General features: G+C 40.5%; 2 protein-coding genes across 3 annotated transcripts in view; one reads left to right on the forward strand and one right to left on the reverse strand.

Annotated features, from left to right (window-relative positions):
• The first annotated feature begins 250 nt into the window (after window positions 1-250).
• On the forward strand, window positions 251-5020 carry asb12a (ankyrin repeat and SOCS box-containing 12a). Its single transcript, XM_079249544.1, has 4 exons — window positions 251-426; window positions 521-844; window positions 3893-4421; window positions 4512-5020. The coding sequence occupies exons 2-4, from the start codon at window positions 560-562 to the stop codon at window positions 4655-4657; spliced, it is 960 nt and encodes a 319-aa protein (XP_079105670.1). The 5' UTR covers window positions 251-426; window positions 521-559; the 3' UTR covers window positions 4658-5020.
• Window positions 5021-7499: 2479 nt separating this feature from the next.
• Window positions 7500-18851, reverse strand: part of LOC306763622 (rho guanine nucleotide exchange factor 9) — a 43803-nt gene continuing 32451 nt past the window's right edge. The window contains exons 8-12 of one of the 2 annotated variants that reach the window (XM_079250479.1): window positions 17712-17841; window positions 16775-16906; window positions 13821-14064; window positions 13456-13524; window positions 7500-10324 (exon numbers count right to left, since the gene is read on the reverse strand). In XM_079250479.1, the coding sequence (XP_079106605.1) occupies window positions 10149-10324; window positions 13456-13524; window positions 13821-14064; window positions 16775-16906; window positions 17712-17841 (751 nt within the window). In that variant the 3' untranslated portion in view covers window positions 7500-10148. Of the gene's footprint in view, window positions 10325-13432; window positions 13525-13820; window positions 14065-16774; window positions 16907-17711; window positions 17842-18851 lie in introns of both variants that reach the window. The other variant, XM_079250480.1, reaches the window with a different exon arrangement.

An 18851-nucleotide genomic window follows, 5' to 3' on the forward strand; every position in this document is an offset into this window, starting at 1 on the left:
ATCACACTGCACACTAAACCACGACAGAGACACCTCAGTGTACTCATTTAATTGTTTCATTTGTGACACAGGGAAAGACCAAGTTACACCCACCAATCAGAATGAGTGTCACAGTTCTATCAGCTTTCTAATTATAACCCTGAGCTTCGACTCTCCAAGAATGGAAGTTTAGCCAGGCCCACCATATGACCTAAAATTAGCCCCCACAACCCCCTCAGTAGGGATCACTGCTCCCCTATTGTAGGTTAGCTTCCACACACACACACACACACACACACACATGCGCTTACTCTGCATACTGCACATTTAACAGCTGATAGCTGCTGTAGAGGCATCACACACTCCTTGGAGGACATCTTTTTCTTGACTTTCTACAAGTGGATTTTTTCTCCTCTGATAACTTTGAAAACATCAACACAAAGTGAGGTGGGTGTATGACCAGTAGGAAGCAAACAAAAATCAACCATAACAAAGATAACCTGAGTGTGCCGACCGTGTCTGCGTCTCTCTGCCTTTGCAGATGGAAAGGTTGTGATTTGCTCTTGTCTGGAGTTACATTATGGCTCTGAGCCAGGCCGTCAACATGAGTTTGATGGACATTTCCAAGATCTTCTCCCTGCTGCAGCCCAAGGAGGAGGACGAGGACAATGAGCTGTGTCAGGCCTTGAACAGCGCGGTGAGCAGCGACAACGTGTCTCTGCTCTCTGAGCTGCTTTCTCAGGAGAATTACAGGAGGTGTATCAATGCTCGAAGTGGATGGGGGGTCCCTGTAACCCCCTTGCGTACTGCTGCTTCTCTGGGACATCTGAGGTGCTTGGAGCTGTTGTTGGAGCATGGAGCAGAGGTGAGCTACAGTGTTTCATCATTCACATGTGTGGAAATCCATCTGTTATCTTATTTCATAACCTAAATCACTTTGAGCCCTGTGCTTTTTTTTTTATTTTTTTAATTTTTTTTTTAGGCCTACTTAGCAATTATAAAACCAGTATATCTCAGCAACTACAAGGCCTATTGAAAACTTTTGGAGTCATAGTAAAAGGAACACTTGTGAGATGTGTTAGGATGTGTAAATATCACTATTTGTCTTACTGGTGAAGAATAAAGTTAGATGGCAAAAATGAAAAGGTTTCAGGATTGCTAAAGATATTATTTCAGGATATAATAAAGATTCTTTTGGATTTAGCTGTGGCTCCAGAAATACCTGTCAAATCATAGCACAGCATGTGAGCATTATTTCTGCAAAGGGCAAAACTGATGAAGGGAAGCAGAACAAAATCCTCATTCGATGCTTCCAAACTGCTGATTTAGGCAAAGTTTAGCTACATTTGTTGTCAGCATCTTCCAACTGGGGGGACCTCAGGTTTTATCGTATTAATCCTAATTTATTCAGGGAAGAAAAAAAGAGAAAGAAAAGATGTCATTTTGACAACACTTCATGTTTAATCAAAGCTGCATCAGTTATGATTTCAATTCCTGAACTGACATTAAAACTAATCTTTTACAGACTTTTACAATCTTTTTAATCTCTGTATGGTTTTCTCTTCTGAACTCATTCATTCATTATCCTGACCGCTTAGTCCGATGAAGGGTTGTGGGAAAACTGGAGTCTATCCCAGCTGTCATTAGGTGAAAGGCGGGGTACACCCTGGACAGCTCACCAGTCCATCACAGGCCTTAAACTCCTCTGTCATCATTAGTTTTGTCATGTTTTTCACTAGTCCAACAGAAATGCACATTACACAAATCTCGATGAGCAGACTCACACAGTGAACAAAAGGCTGAGAAACACTGTAATAATACTAATAACACTACTGAGTGAATCAGAAAACGGGAAAAAGTACAATCACCATTCTTCCTCAAGGTTACTTTGTTTTTTTTTAAAAGACAAAAACACAAAGCAGTAACACAAAACTGTTTTAACAGCATAATATTGTAAAACCGACTGAAAAAACAAATTAAATTGTTAAACCTGTCATGCATAGCGGCCATATAGTGGACACCTATTTACAAGCTTTTTTTTTCTTGCATATTCATTAAAGAGGATGGTATTTTTAATAAATAAACCTCTTCAGTGGATGTTAGTGAGTCATCCAATAAGTTTCCACTCACTGGAGAATAAATAGATATATGGTATAATTTAACATAATGTAATTATGCAAGTCAGCCATTACGATAAATAGGAAAAGAAAATTATCTAGCTAAATTTGTTAGAATAGTTACATAATATAATTATGTTTATAAATAATTTTATAAGTATTTTATAGAGTACATTAAAAATAAATCAGAAATCATGATAAATTCTAAATATCACTAATAAACAAAAAAGTATCATTGCATTTGTCTGGAGAGGTAAAATATTCTATTTAAAAAAATGTTGCATTGTTTTTTATTAATTAATGCAGGAAAAGGTTAAATTAATGATGTTTTAACAGATACAGAGGAGAAAAAATTAAAGACTAAATAAAGGAATAATTGTGACATTGTTGCACAGATTCTGGTTTTTATCACAAACCAAAATTCTTTCAGGTGTTTTAATGAGTGAAACACAATTTTTTTCCCGTTTAGCAGCTGATCAGCTTTGTGAGATAAACTTTCACTTAGGTTAAAATTCAGGCTGTTTGCAGATAATATCTCTGAGTTTTTTGCTCTTAAAAGAAAGTTTAAAGGAATTATTTTTGTGGTAATGGTGTACTGTTCTGTTTTTCCTGCACATAATCTGTACACTGACTTCTGTTTCTGTCATTTTAATCTCTTGTGTTGTGTATTGTCTATTTCAAGGCATTTTGCTTTGAGTTTGCTGTCCTGACTTTAACGTCCACCTTATGTTTCCTTTAACAACCTTCATGTTCTGTTTGAACGAGCTCAAACTCTAAGATCCAGTTGACTGGGAAGAAGAAAAAAAATGCATTTAATGCAGCAAACTTACAAAAATAATTGCTTTATAAAGTCGGATATTCCATCTGTTAAATAAAACAGTTTAGTCAACTCTGAATATTTTTATGTTTCAAATAAAAAGAAAAGGAAAAATAAATGCAAAGTGTTGATCCCACATATCCTGCTGTGATGCTCCACTCACCGGAGTGCTTTTGTCAGCTCAGCTGTGCTTCGCAGCATGTTACCTCCTCATTATAACCACATTAAAGTGCCGTGGAAGTCACACCAACATCATCCATCTTCAGTTATAAGTAATCAGCTGCAGACTGCGTAGTGTCAGGTTGGTTTAATACCGAACAGACAATGTTGGCTTGAACACTAACAGATTAAATAAGCTGCTGAAACTGTTTAACACTCATCTATTCACATGCATTTGTCCAGCAGTGTGTTCACTTACCAGTGTGTGTGTGTGTGCATTTAGCAACCCCTGGTGGTCCTGAAGGGAGCAGAAACGTTTGGCGAAATGCACTAGTTCAGAAAATAGATGGTATAATATTTGTTGTTTTCTTGAAATGTCTTGAAAAATGTTTTATGTTTTATTGCATAAACCTTTATTTTTTTATTCTGCTTCAGTTAATAAAAATATTTTCTTGTCTTTTTTCTATTTTTTTTTTGGTAAATATTTTGTTTTTCCTTCTGTTTTCCAACATTTGTGAAAATTAGATTTTTTTTCCCCCTTTTAAAGTTTGTTTAGTTATGTTTTGTTTGTCTTTTCTGAATGCTTTTTTCCCTTTCAGTTTTGTTTTCCATCTTGTTTTCTTTGTTGCAGGTTGTTTTACAAGTGTTGTTGTGTCTTCCGCCTCGGAGCCTCCACAGAAAAATATCTAGTTTAGAAAAATGAGTGAACACACACACACACTGAACTGAAGTGAAAAAAAAGAAAAGATCTGAACCAGCCACTCATTTAAGCTGTCTCCACAATGCTTCCTCCTCAACATGTGGTTCTTTTTAACTCCAGATAGACCTTTTGGACGTGAAGGCCCAGACGCCTCTGTTCACAGCTGTCAGTGGGAAACATCTGGACTGTGTGGTCGCCCTGCTGAAAGCTGGAGCCGACCCTAATGGCAGCCAGTACAACAACTGCTCCCCAGTGCTCACCGCCGCCCGCGAGGGGGATGTAGACGTGCTCCGAGAGCTGCTGCGGTTCGGGGCCGAGGTGGACGTCAGACCCAAAGTCCCAGAGTGGGCGTCCAATGCCACAGCCTGCAGAGGGCCCCTCTACATCTCAGCTGTTTATGGACATTTGGACTGCTTTAAACTGCTCCTTCTTCACGGGGCCAACCCCAACTACAACTGCACAGATGAGAAGATGCTGGCCAGAATTAAACAACCAAAGACTGTCCTGGAAGTGTGTCTCCGTTACGGCTGCGGGGTGGAGTACATCCAGCTTCTCATAGACTTTGGGGCAGACGTCTACTTACCGACGCTCATCATTGATAAAACCACAAAGCAGAATGAAGCTCTGGTTCTGCTGCTCAAAGAAAGAGGTGAGACTCAGACTCCAGCGAGTTTAACACTAAAACACTTCAATCTGCAAATGTTTCACCTGCATTTTGTCACTTCTGTTTTTGCACCAGTTTACCCCAAAACACTGATGTCGCAGACTCGACTGGCGATTCGAGGATGCCTTCATGGTGCTGACAAGGAGCCAGCGATTGACAGTTTGGACGTTCCTCAGATCCTGAGGAGCTACTTAAAGCACGACAGCTCTGAAGTGGTGTGACGTTCACGTCTGTAAAAGCAGATTCGTGGCCAGTGGCATCTGGACGGCTGATTTCTTGGTTTTTCCTCACTTCTTCCCACAAGCAGGACAAAATAACAGTTTAACAACCAACTGGAGTGTGTACTGTGTCATAAAATGTTTGTATAGTTTTGGCATTAAAAAGCTCACACAGATGCCTTGTTGGAAACCAGTGTAACACCATGGCTGACCACTAGAGACCACCGCCACACCACACATCGCCCTCGCCTTCTCATGGGCTCTTCTGACCGTTTATTGCAGCGTTTCTCAATCCTGGTCCTCTTGGACCGCTGTCCTGCATGTTTTAGACGTGTATCCATGACTCAAATAAATGTCTTATTATCAACTTGCATAGATCTTGGTGAGCATTTCAGGTAGTCTGTATAAGGTGAGCCGGAGCTGGAAAGCACTAAAACATACAGGGCAGAGGTCCCTGAGGAACTGGACTGAGACACACTGATCTATTGATACCTGTTTGCATCAAATTTTGTGCTTTTCTTTTCCACAGGTGACTTTACACAGTCAAACGCACTCGTGCTACACTCAGTCACGACTATAGAAAACACACACACATACACGCTCAGGTTGTCTGCCTGTATCACCCCAGGATGTCTTAGATCTTGCCTGAAAAACAGTCTTGCATCTTTGGACTTGAAAACACCAGGAAGCCGAGCGAACAGCCGACACTTGAGCGTGGCCAAGTGGGAGAAAGACTTGCATAACTCTCATTACTTATTTATCACAGCACAGTCAGAGCAGGCTCCCATTTCTCCTCAGATGTTTATTGATTTCTTTTATTTGATGACTCGCGTTTATGTTGTTTATCTTTAATCTTTCCTCTGTAATACATCCTGGAATTAATGTGTCAGCTGTTGGGAACGGCTGCTACAAACAGGAGATGATGTCACACGACAGGAAAGCCAGCACAATGCTCCCACTCACACACTGACGCCTCGACACGAAGATCTGTAGAGGTTTTATTTTCAACAAAAAGTACAGCTATATCAGATATGGATTTATTTTTTTCTCTTTTTTTTTTTTTTTTACAGCGAAGTACAACATATTCCCAGTGCTTCTGATTACATCAAAACATATAATGTACATACAGTTGACATCTCCACTCTCCCATTCACAGTTTCTGGATTGAATAGGCATTATTTTTAAGGTTTTTTATTTCTACAACAAATAAACTTAAAGGCCAGCAAGAGAGAGAGAGAGAGAGAGAGAGAGAGAGAGAGAGAGAGAGAGAGAGAGAGAGATAGAAAAATAATAGTTGCATATGGCGTCAAAAGGATGCGGATAATGTGAGTAAATTTTTCTGAGACAGGAAAAAATCCAGACCTCAAACTAGATGGTAATATACAATGAAGAGTTTCCAGGTGTGGGATGTCAGTCTTCTTGTTGTTGTTGAACACCACATCAGTATATGGCTCATCGAAGACTTGTACCCTGACTACTGAAACAACACAGGACTGTAGAACCAACTAGCAAGGAGCTCCTACTGAAGATGCTGCTATGCTAAATGTGAGTGAACGCGCTTACTGGCTCATGTACACCCTGGACTAAAAGGAATTACATAAATCGGAGCATCCTCTGATGCAACTCAGTTGACAGCCTGCTAACTTGGCTGTCTTGCTTTTAGGACCAGAAAGACAGGGAAAAAAAAGAGAAGAATAAAATACTTCCAACTGTGCAGAGAGCTGACCTCTGAGCTGTCAGTACAAGGTCAGTTTGATTATATAAGAAAAATAAAACCAATATATACATCCTTTTAAACAGTTTGGCCCAAAAAGCTACAACTTAATACTGATTTCAATAAATAGAAGAGAGGAGCGAATTTGTAAAGTCAAGTTATTGGACTTCATTTCTTAAACAAGAGCGTGATATGAATCCAGATGAAGTACTGTGTTTGCGTACGTCGGTTTATTTTTAGCTCATCCACAGAGGTTTCGAATGCATTCAGCTCTTCTGCTTGACTACAAATGTATACACAAACAGCCATGATCAGAGCTGACTCCTATTTGGTTCACTGTTGTCATAGAAAAATTATACCCGTTTTGCCTCCGCTGATGACGGCGTTCTGAAAATAACCAGCAGTCCGGAGCGTGACGATGTAAAGGAAAAGAAGCACTTACAGGAACAAAACAAAAAAAAAAAAAAAAAGAAAAAGAAAAGATACTTCTGTGATAGTTTATAGTACCCATTTTATTTGGGCAAAGAGAACCTCATTTCACCTTTTAAATGCTGAGTTTCTCATTCAGCATGAAGAGTTGCTGTTCCGCTCTGGCTGACAATAAATGGAAACAGAGGCTGTGACCTGTGGTGCGAAGTGAGCGGGAGACAGGTGGACGGAGAAAAGGACTCCCTTTAGTGAGATGGCATGGGTAATAACAGGGGAGGAGGGGTCACAAATGAACGCTTCCATATTGTTGGGGGCGGGGGGGAGGAATCAGTTAAATGAAACTAAACAATCTGTTAAGAGTTGCCTAAAGTCTCATGCAAAATATTGGATGCCACAAGCATGCATTTACCTGGTACTGAGGTCTACCGCACGCTAGAACTGGAACAACATTCGTCTCCAACGCAAAATACCAATATCCAAATATATGATCTGTCTTTTTTACAGTATTTACAAAGTGTAGCTGATAAAGGTAAAATAGAATGATTCTTCTTTTCATTCAGAACTCACTATTAATAATATACTTTGAAATGTGAAACCAAAACTTAACGTAAATCTGCTTCCTAGCATTTATTCAAACGGAACCATCTTTCAGCAATATAAATAGATAACAATAAATCATTTCTATGTCTGAAACTACAGCTAACTTCTGTTTGTGCAATTACGTTTATGTTATGTAAAATGTGAGAGAATATAATGGAGGTGTTTCAGTCAGACAACGCAGTTGGTACTCATGTGGAAAAAAAAAGGCCTGACCCCATAAGTTTCTGTCCGAGTGGAGCTCGTGCACTGGCGAACGAGGCACTCCCAGCGTGTACGAGAGCGAGAGAGAAAGGAAGAAATGCACTGAAGGGAAAATACATGACTAATTCAAATCTGCCTGTGAAACTGGATAGATAATCACTAGTGGAATGCTGGAAGGCACTGTTAGATAGCATCTCTCTTCTCCGCAGCAGAACGGGCCAGCAAGTGCGCGTGATTGTGCATCTGTGTGTGTGTGTGTTTGCCTGCATGCTTGTGTCTGTATGTTGGTAGTGTTGATGGGGGGAGAGTCAGGGATAGGGGTGGGTGTAGCATGGGACCTGAGGTTATCATGGCCTGGGAACCATATCTTTTTGCTGTGCCAGGTGAGAGAATTATCTTCCAAAACAATCTCACTGGGAGCCATCTCTACAGACACCAGCAGCCAACTCACCCATTTCTCAACTTTCTTTACTGAAACAAAACATAAATTACACAACGTATAAAGCAATTCTATGGTCTTTTTTCCCCCAATAGGTTATAAGGCCTATAAGAAGGCAAAGAAATGACATAGAACAATATATAACTCTTTCATATCACGTCGTAGTGAATAGTGAAGATATATAATGATATATCACATTGCACAACTTGTCATACTGTGTGTGTACTGTCCATCAGGTGATATAATTCAACACAAAAATGTACTTCTGAGGTCAAAAAAATGCTCACAAACCGTGGACAGACGTTTCACTTACATTCCAAGAGTAGAAAAGAACACACCGTTGAGATCAATGCAAAAGTTTCTTCTCAGATCCTCTCTCTTCCTCTAGCGCTTCGGCACAGGGACTCTACGGCGGGATCTCTCATACAACAGCCTCGGGGACTTTGTTGATTAAACAAATCAATCTGATCGGGCCGCAGTTCTTTTATAAATCACTTAACAGTGCCGGAGCTAACTGCCAGAACATGGATCAGATCTGGAAAACGACGCGACAGGGCAGCCGGCCAAGATTTGGAGCTGTGGTCTGTAGAGGAGCGTGAATCTGTCAGAGGACACCTGCATGCTACAGATTAAATTCACCTCACTACCCCGCCATGGCATGGGCTCGCTGCTGCAGTGGCCGTTTTGTCAGTACTGACTCAAAAGCAACTGGAAGGCTCTAAACCATTCCTGAACCATTTCCCCCCTCTGCTGGTTAGGCTTCGTGCTAATTTGAACACTGTAGCATTGCATATTTGTGTCGCTCGTACTCAAATGAGAGAACAAAAACCTAGGACTAAATAGTTTTTTACAGTGTGAACACTACAAAATCATTAAGCTAACTGAAGAAGTCTTCTTTTACAGCACACTTTTACGGCATACAGGAGGAGGGGGGAAGGGAAGAGATTTCAGACCCTGGCCGATGCATCAACTTGACTTTTACTGCTCATTCCCAGAGGTAGGATGTGCTCTTTCCCTACACCCAGTGAGCTGCCAGCACAGTGCTACAGGGGTGGTCTCTGGGGAGAGCGAAGGAGGGGCTGTGACACAAAGCAGGTGGATCAGGACCTGCATATCTCCTGCTCCCAGCTGCTTGATCTGAGTGGCGAGCTCTCCGTCAAAAAGCAACGCAGTGAGCCTCGGCATGAGCAGATGTGAGTACCCTGTCACAAGTGGTCGGTGAAAGGATCTAAATATTCTATTGATGTTCCGACTATTGATTTGTTCCCTGACCCATCATATCATGGCCGATGGCAGGTTTCCAAAAGAATGAAACTCTTCCTCTGAGAGCCACTGACTCATAGAAGCTGAGCAGGTGGATAGAAAGATAGAGAGGACAGGAAGGATGCAGAGAATGAAGGGAAGGCTGAATGGCACACTTTGATAAAAAAAAAAAAAAAAAAAAAAGTTTGGTAGGTGGGTTAGTTTATGTAGAAGTGCTAGCAGTCAGAGTCCAGGTGACATCAGTAGAGCAGAAATGAGTCCAATCGGTGGTGGATTGACTGAGGTTGAGATTGACGGTTGACTTTGGAAGGTCCAACGCACAAAACATCCCGTGGCTGAGGTCATCATCTCTCTGTCTCACATTCAGAAGAATGTAACAAACAATCTCGCATAGCAGCACAGCAAGATCTCAGCTTTTGGGCACAATCGCACAACGAGGAACGACCTGGCTTGGCCTGGTGTTTCCTTTCCGAACGATGGATTAAAAAAGAAATCATATGACAATCTGAATAACTCCAAAACATTCAGATGGTGTGAATATGCAGAATCCAGGGGGAAGAGTTCATGATGGTTGACTCAGCTGGAGAAGCAGGATAACTAAGAACGTTACTAACATACTTGAGTTGTAAAGTTGTAATTTTTCATCAAATTTTAATTCAATTAATAAATCCAAGTCTTCAGTCCTCTTGGTGCTTCCAGTCAAACGCTTTGATAACATTGGTCCATAACTTCAAAGTCTCTTGTGTATGTGTGTTTTTTTTCGTATTTTCTTCATCATGGGACATAATTATCCAGTGTTTAGTGCTTCTAAGAAAAATATCTGGTCCTTCAAAAGAGTCTGTATTTCTCTATTTCTTAAATGGCGCTAATCTACTAAAATTTTGCCAGAAAGGAGCCTGGCCTCTTTTGGATTGACTGAATTCAAAAACCTCGCCTTGTGCCATGTCCTCCGTTACCTCATACTGCCCCGCACTGAGGGGGTCCTGGGGGGGCGGGTATGAGGGGGGCGTGCACCTGTTTACACCTGGGGAAGGCAGGCGCAAAAAAGAGCAAGGGTGGGGTACGAAGGGGAAGGGGACAAAGAGGCGGTGTAGGGGGGAGCGCAAAGCAGAAAAGACAAAAACAAGGGAGGTAGATAGCAAAGAGGAAACTTCGTCAGTATCTTATATGAGACAGACACAACAACACAACATCAAGTCATGCTTCCACAGAAAACAGGCACGTAGACAGACGAAATGAGCCTTGATTTAACATTCCTGCATATTAATCCTGAGATATGACACGTTATGATCGTATGATGGACGCTGAATTGGCAAAACAGTGGAATTCAGCTCTTGCAATGACACAAGGGAGACTGAAGATGCTATTCAATTAAACTCTGTAGCGGGCAAACAAGAGAACCGACAGTTTACGCCTGAGACATTTGGACACAGGACACTGTTCTTCCATGTTTGTTAGCAGCACATTTAATTGAATAGCACCCCTGACACTTGAAAACACAAGAGTGGTGAAAATAGAGCCAACAGAAAGCCGTTAATATGCATTGAACTACAGTCTACCATGTCATTTAGCTACAGTCTACAAGCATCACAACTATGCTAGTGTTGTTTAGGAAGAGGTAATATTTGGAGATGAAATATTCAAAAGTTGCCATGGCATCTTATAAAAGAAATGAAAAGATGAGAAACAGTGTCTTCTGTTCCAAATATTTAGCCAAACACTGTTTTAGCAGTTAGAAGGGGTTTGATCTATTTGTGTTAGTAGAGCCTGTTTATCTTGGATAGTCAAGATAATGCTTGTAAACAGATTGGACAGTGACTGCATGCTCCAATACCAACGTTAAACACAACACCTCCCAATGCTGCTTAGCAGTTGCCATGGCATCTTATTGTGCTAGCTCTAAGGAGAACTCTAGTGCATATACCTTTATCATTTTCAAACCATGTCCATACAACATGGCCCTCTTTCTCAAGATGAAATCTATAAATGAATCTGAAATTCAAGAGAGTACTTCACCTTGTGCCAGCCATGTACACATACAGCACTTAGAAACACACAACATTTACTTCTGACAGACATCTACAGGGGTCCTAACGTCAGAAAGAACATTCCAGCAGTGATCATTAGTTCATTAATACCTTAATGGATGGTCATGCTTATTGTGAAACTGGCAAGAACATCAGTAATGGTATATGTACAAACATCTAGCCTAGCAGTAAAACAGCTAAATCTTAAAGGACGATAGCAGCATGGTGGATATACGAGTTCTCTGTCTTGTCAGGTTGAGGCATCTTGAATCCTTTGTTTGATGTGTTCTTCTGTTACTGAGCTAGTTGGCAGATGTTGCTAAGGGTCGACCTGTCAACAGCCGGGTTTCCATTCAATAGCAAAGCACATCTATATCAGTGTTTTCAAAAGCCGCAAAAACAAAATCGGGAATGTGGTATGCTTCCTTTAAACGATTAATAGTCAATAAACTTTTGTTGGTGATTCAGTTGACATACTGGCAAAAAACCTCTAGGAGTAAAACAAAACAACTACGATTAACATCCACAGGACAAAAATGTGGAAAAAGCTTTGTACTTGAGTTTGTTGGATCATTTTTTCCCTTATTTTATTGACTACTTCTAAAAGTGAATCAAAATGGACAATGGAAACCTCGTGACTGCGACGTCTCCACTGACTGGTCTGATGTCAATAAACTCAGCTGTGGTGTCAGAGGTTAGTGGTTCAGTTATACTGGTGCTAAATTAAGTAAGGGTGTGTATTAGCAAGAATCAGGCGATACGATATGTATCAAAAATACGATATATTGTGATATATCAGGATACTATATCCAAGACGATATATTGTAATCTTTCTTTACTAGCAGTAAGACAATTAATGACTTACTGAAAATGAAGAGATAATCTACATTTCATAGCAGAGTAAATAAAAAACTGATCTTTATGTACAAGATGAATAAAAAATGAAAATCTGCCTCATTAGTAAAGATGGGTTGTTTGATAAAACTGATACACTTGCTTTTGAATAGCAATATAATATTGTCACACAAAATATTGTGCTATATTGTTATATCAATATTTTCTTACTCCCCTAAAATAAAGTATAAGAAGTTTTCTGAAACATAGACAAAGTATGAAGGGAACAAAAACAATAACAACTGTAAGATCTCCAGTTCAAGAATTACTTTTGTCTCTGAGAAAAGCTGGGATATTATATCCTGTCTGGGAAGACGCCATTCAGTCTTGTGAATGTATTGTTTGCCAGCAGAAACAAACACATCATTTCTGTCTTTGCCAGGCCAGATGTAGTTCTCCAAAATGCCTAGATGGAAATTATGATCATTTCAAATAATTTACTTTTTCTTATCCATATATCTCAAAATAAAATCTAAAACATGAATAGGAACCCAGCTGCTTTCAAGGTTGTTGAGCATATGTTGGCAATAAATCACGATACATCGCCGACTTTGAGGAAAAATTCATGGATCTGCTGAATTTTTCCGAGTTGAGCTCATGTCTGAGGCAGCACAGCACAATTAATGACTAATTGCCCTGCTTGTTTGGTGATGCATTACGAATTCAGAACAACTGAAAAATGACTACCAAGACTTTCCGTGTCACCACAAAGAGCTGGTTATTGTTGTGACAATCTGTGTGAGCGGAAATGGAAGCAATAACAACAGCTCTAACTCAGTGAGAGAAAAAAAACTCAAACAGTCAGAAGTATTAAATAGTTTCAAGACAAGCGTGACAAAGAACCCACATGCCCTTAAGTCTGGTATCGTCCTTTAAACTCAATACTTCATGCAAACAGCCCTCTGTCTTTTCATTGATGCTTAACAGCTGCTTTACAACAATATCTGGTTATTTATATGTATGGGCTGACAGACAGTTTAACTGAGAGGAGAAATATTGGACATAAAATACCGAGTAGACATATAACCTCTTGACTTTTCTACCTTACTTGGTACAAGACAGGTCTAGGTCCGTTCATAAACAAAGTATGTGTTTAAAAAAAAGGTGTGGAAAGTAAAAAAAAAAAAAAGAGAGCAGGTTAAGGGAAGAGTAAACAGCGATGAGAAGACAGAGCACACCAGCGAGGAACAAAAAAAAAAAAGGGAAATCACCTGATATCTTCTTGTTGCCTCACCTTTCTGTTTGGTCACCTTTCTCACTGTCATGGCTGCCTGTCGCTTCTGGTACTCAGAGATCTCAAAACCTAAACAACAGCAGTACGGTATGTTAGCCTGCAGGTCGTAAAATGCAAGGCGCTGTCTGTTACTGAGACTGGAGAACAACAGGAACGTTTTCTAGGCTTTACTTTCACAAATAAGGCCACAGGTAAGCACAACTAATGCGTCTCTCAGCGCAAATCTATCTCATTATAATACATTTTTAGTTGGACCATTATGCTTTTTATGCTGTGACTTTAGCCTTACAATGCTTGCTGTTTTGATATACATAGCAGATGAAACGAAACATTTCCAAACAGGGAGGTGTCCGTGTGTGACGAACCGATTTTCTCGTCCTCCTGAACCATCTTCCTCTCCTCGTGGAAAGCCCTGAGCCAGCGGATCTTCTCCTCCGGTTTTTTGGCCAGGAAGATGTGGATCTCTTCGCTGTCTTTGCTGCACAACTTAAAGGCATTCTTCACGCTGACGTTGAAATCATCGTCGCGCCCGTCTATGGCGTCCCGAACCTCGTAGCGATCCATGTCGATGCGGCCCTTATAGTACAGGATGTCCCGGCGTATCAGATCCTGGAGAGGCGGAGAGGAAGATGCATGTGAGAGTGTGTGTGTATATGTGTGTGTGCTGATCCTTAAAGGTGTCAACAAGCATTTCTCCTTTGGTGTCCCGAGAGTCTTTCTCAGACAGCCCTGTCCATCTGCTGCCCAAACATGCAAACACATTCAAACACATCGCAGAATGCCAATTTCTCAATAAATCTGATCCTCACTGAATTTCACAATAAAGGTTCAAAATGAACTAATAGTAGTTTATGTACACTTATGAGGTTATTACAGACTAGTTTGACCAGAACTTATGTCAGGGGTCTGTATGGTTATGATTTGTGCGTTTTGGGTTTTGTTTTTTATTTTTTATTTAGATAATGTCTTTTCCTTTCTGGGATTTAGGTCATGTTTTATTATCATGTCCAGGTTTAGTCAAGTAGGGTAGTCCTGGTCATATTATGCACATTACTTTTGTTTACTCCAATTCCATATTTAGCTTGTGTTTACTCTAGTTGACTTCCAGTTTTAATGTGTTGAACCTGTTCTGTCCTTTATTTACATTGGTTTTGCTCATGTCACACTCGTGTTAGTGTCTGATTACGACACCAGCTGTGAATTAGTTCTTCTTTCCCTCAGTATATCACCTCTTTGTTTGATGTTCTGTTGTCTGTGGTAGTTTTTGTTTTGTCATATCCTTTTGTTTTTCTTTTAAAAATGGATCGTTCAGTCCTTCATTCGGGTCCATGGATTGTGACATGTTTGTCCACATGACTAAAGAGTTGTTTGGGGTTTTTTGACTTTGTCAGTTGTTTTGAGTCGGGTAGCGTCATGCTTTGAGATAGGAACTGCGACCAATGTGAATCAGACAGCGCAGTCTGCTACTATGTAAAGGGTTTAACATCCTAACATGCACCATACAACATACAACCCTAGCTGTACTTCTGATACATCACTGTAAAACAGCTGTTGATGGGAATGAAGTGAGAAAGAAATGTATTTTTCCTGAGCTGCACAGTTGTGTGGGGGTTAACACTATTGCCTCACAGCAGGAAGGTTCCTGGACCAAACCTCATATGAGGTCTTTCTGTGTGGAGTTTGCATGTTCTCCATGCACATGCATGCATTATTTCTTTCCATCTTCCTCCCACTGTCCAAAAAAATCCATGTCACTTTAACTAGTTTGTATCTTTAGCAGCTGCACATTTGTAAGCTTCACAGTAAAATAGCAACATATTGTCATGTTGGCCAGTGTAGGTATGACACCATCTGCTGAGATGTTCTGTTGGTTATAATGCTTTCACACATAACTGCAAAACAAGTCTTTCCAGGCTTCCAGTGTTGATAATTATGCACATTCTCTTCAGAGTTTATAAATGATTTTTCCTTTTTATTGAAAAAACTCTAAACTTCTCTCCCAATTTTCCTCGAAATAATTAGTATTATCCAATCATAATGCTTACATATCAGTTTATAATCACAGGAAAGCAGAAATTATCCACATTTATGAAGCAAATTTTTCCCTAGAAAGATGTTAATTAATTATTAATATCAAACATTGATTAACTGACTCACTGACTGGCAAACTCTTGCTGCTGTGATAGACGGCACCGAAGGCTTAGCTGCTTCTTGGAAAACCCTCACCAGCAGCTTCAACACATCTAACAACTAAAATCAGTTTTTATCCAACGTGAATGCTTCATGTTTGTCTTCGTCCTTCAGCTTACAGATGAAAAACTCTGCGGATCTTTCAGGATTTTGGGTCAATACTAGTGCATAATACATTAATAACTCCAACTAATGTAACTTTTATTACACTTAAGATCATGATGGTCACATAAAACAATCCTTGTTGCAGTTTCTTCCTTTTTTTTTTTTTTTACCACAAAATGAAGGTGTAAAGATAAAATCAGTGTGGAGGGATGAGTGTGGATCTGTGCGCTGATAAGAGGGAAGACTGCTTGCCACGTGCTTCTACTGCAATACACCCTGAGGGCTAGTGGGAGTCCTTCCACATGTTGCACTGGGGATGTTGGATATGCATGAGCACAAACAAAGATTGGAGTTTGTAATGTAAAGCATCTCTGTGCAGATACTACACAGTGGACTGGGACACAGACATCTGAAGACATGCAGGAGTTCATTTCTGGGGTCAGAAATGTTCAACTCTAGAAAGCAAAAAACAAAAAGGGGAAAAAAAACTAAACAGAAAGACTTTATGTCTGTATATCTTTGTTAGTGTTTTTCTCAGTTTTTGTCTTTGTGGGGATAAAGTCCCGTGTGTGTGTGTGTGTGTGTGTATGTTTTAGTGAGTGCGATGATGCTGTTATATGGCCTCCGTGTATGTTTGCGTCTAAGTGTCTGTCTACATTTGTGTCTCCATCCCCGTGCATGTATTGAGTGAAGCCAAGCGTGAACATTCGTCTGACAGGAGAGAGTGGAGCCTTGGTGCATAAAAGCCCAAACCACCACAGCTCCATTTTGTGAGAGGCGCTGAGGATTTGAATGCTTCTTCACAGAGAACTGGTGTGTCTCATACAGCATTATATAATGTCTTTTCAACTCCTCACGAGGTTGTATAAAGTCACATTGTCTTCACGCATCACTGTCACCAGCCATGTGATACAACTTTCAGGAACGCAAGCCGAGCTACTTCAGCAACCAGCTCCGTTTTCACCCGATCGAGTCTTCAAATAAAGGGAAGGAAATGATCAAAACCGAAGCAGAAAGGACCCACCTTTTTACAGAGTACCAGCTGGTGATCGAAGAGGAAGAATACTCGCTGCTGGCTGCGTCCATATGGTTGATAGATCCATGACAGCTCCCCAGTGTAGATAAGCTCTGAGCTCCTGTCTAAGATATCGTCCCCCTAAAACATAAACACAGAAAGATCCAATTAAAGCAATACTTGTATTCTGTGGCGTATAGTCAGTTAAAGTTTTATTGTTACAGTCTGTGGAAAGAGTTATGTATTGTATGTCAAAAAAAAAAAAAACATTGATTGAAGCCATAATTGCAAAAGAAGAACTTTATAGTCTTATCATATTGCATATCCATATATTAGACCATGACGCTGCACTTCCAGATGCACCAATCACATCATCTGGATGAGAACTCGGACTTGTGAATGTTCCCACATTGTGGCAATTTCTCTCCACATTGGATGCTTTGGATTTTATGCTTATTCTAATCTCAAATCACAAGTGCGCCTGTTGAAGATCATCGTGGGTAGGCAGCAAACAAACTGAATCTCTCTGTAAAACCACATTTCCCAGGTAATATCATCCCTCACCGTGTATCAGCTTTTCGCTCGGACAGTGGGAACAACGAAACAGAAAGTCAGTCCAACAAGGTGAAATGTATCAGAAAACACTGCTGTTTACCAAGCTGGTGGGTTAACAAAAGACACTTCATCAAGCTGGATGGTGGGAATAATTAATCCAGCTGCTGCTGCTGCTTATATTTGGAAGTGTAATTTATTAAGCGTGCCACCTTTAAAAGCACCACCTACATCGCTTCATTACTGGTTTAAACAGAGCTGAAGGGGGTTCAGCTATTACACCACAGTCTGTGAGGCACAAGGTCATCTCGATGTCTGGAAGTTTGAGGTTTAAGTCGTAGTTTGAGGAGTAATTTGTGAATTTAGAGAAGGTACTTTTTAATTAAGCACATACCTCCCAATCAAGAACTGAAGCTTGCCACTGGGCAATCTTGTCAATGTTCTCCAGCCTCCTCTTCCTCTCATTGATCTGCTGAGTGACGTTCCGCATCACGGCCAGGGCTGCTGCCACGTATCGATAGTCACTATAGACACAGCATAGATGCAATTACTCCAAATCATTGATGGACAAAGTTATAGCCCTTAGAGGTTGGCCACCTAATGACATGTAATGTTGCAGTGGAATGGTACATAGTAGTCCATTAAAGGCATAAACTGAGTGTAAATCAAATAACAGTGTTAATGCAGTCAAAATAACAGTGCTATTTCATCTTAATCAGCCAGTCTTGTTTGTTCGCAGTTAACTCTGATGGCGTCTGAGCTAACTGAGCTGGATTTATCCCTCTGGCTTAGATCTGCGACGGATCCAAGCATCGCTTTGGAAGATAATATGTGTGTGTGTGTGTGTGACAGAGAGACAGTGTTGTCTGTACAAGTGTGACAATGACAGGCCTATATCTGGCAGATTCTCCACAGCTCCCTAACAGTCAAACACTGTGATCTGGCAAGGCTCGCCGGCAGAGCTGGCACCTGTCCTTCTCTGGCTGAGAGCGCTTGCTTTGTAAATGACCTGGAGCTGACTGAGATACGCTGAATCACTTCGCACCATGCTTCTGTGAGCTTGCACGCATGACTTTGCACATCTGGATTCTCACGTGTGCGTCTGTGCATGGGAGCTCATCTGCAAACATTTACCTTGTGCATTCTGCTTCCGTGCTGCACATGCAATTTTTTAGAAAATTGTGGAGTCTGGCACACAGTATGTGTAAGAAAAAAAAAAAACTTTTTATATTTTATCTATAATCTATTTATGTACAGAGTTCTGTGGAATAATGTCGTGGACATGCACTGCTGTGACAATGATAAGCATTGCCTCTCTAAAGCAGCACTCCAGCATACTTTTTCATGACTTTTCATTATTGAAAAGTTATTGAAAAGTTTTCTTCTTCAGCATGAACAAGCTGGTAAACAGAGCAAAACAGCATTTCTTTCCCTTCATGTGTGTATAATTACCACTTCAGATGTATAAAGCCAACACCTGCAACACAATGTCTCAGGAACATAATGATGACTTCTTTTTAAACAACTGAATTAG

Source organism: Telmatherina bonti (genome assembly GCF_933228915.1).
Source record: "Telmatherina bonti genome assembly, chromosome: 12".
Lineage (NCBI taxonomy): Eukaryota > Metazoa > Chordata > Actinopteri > Atheriniformes > Telmatherinidae > Telmatherina > Telmatherina bonti.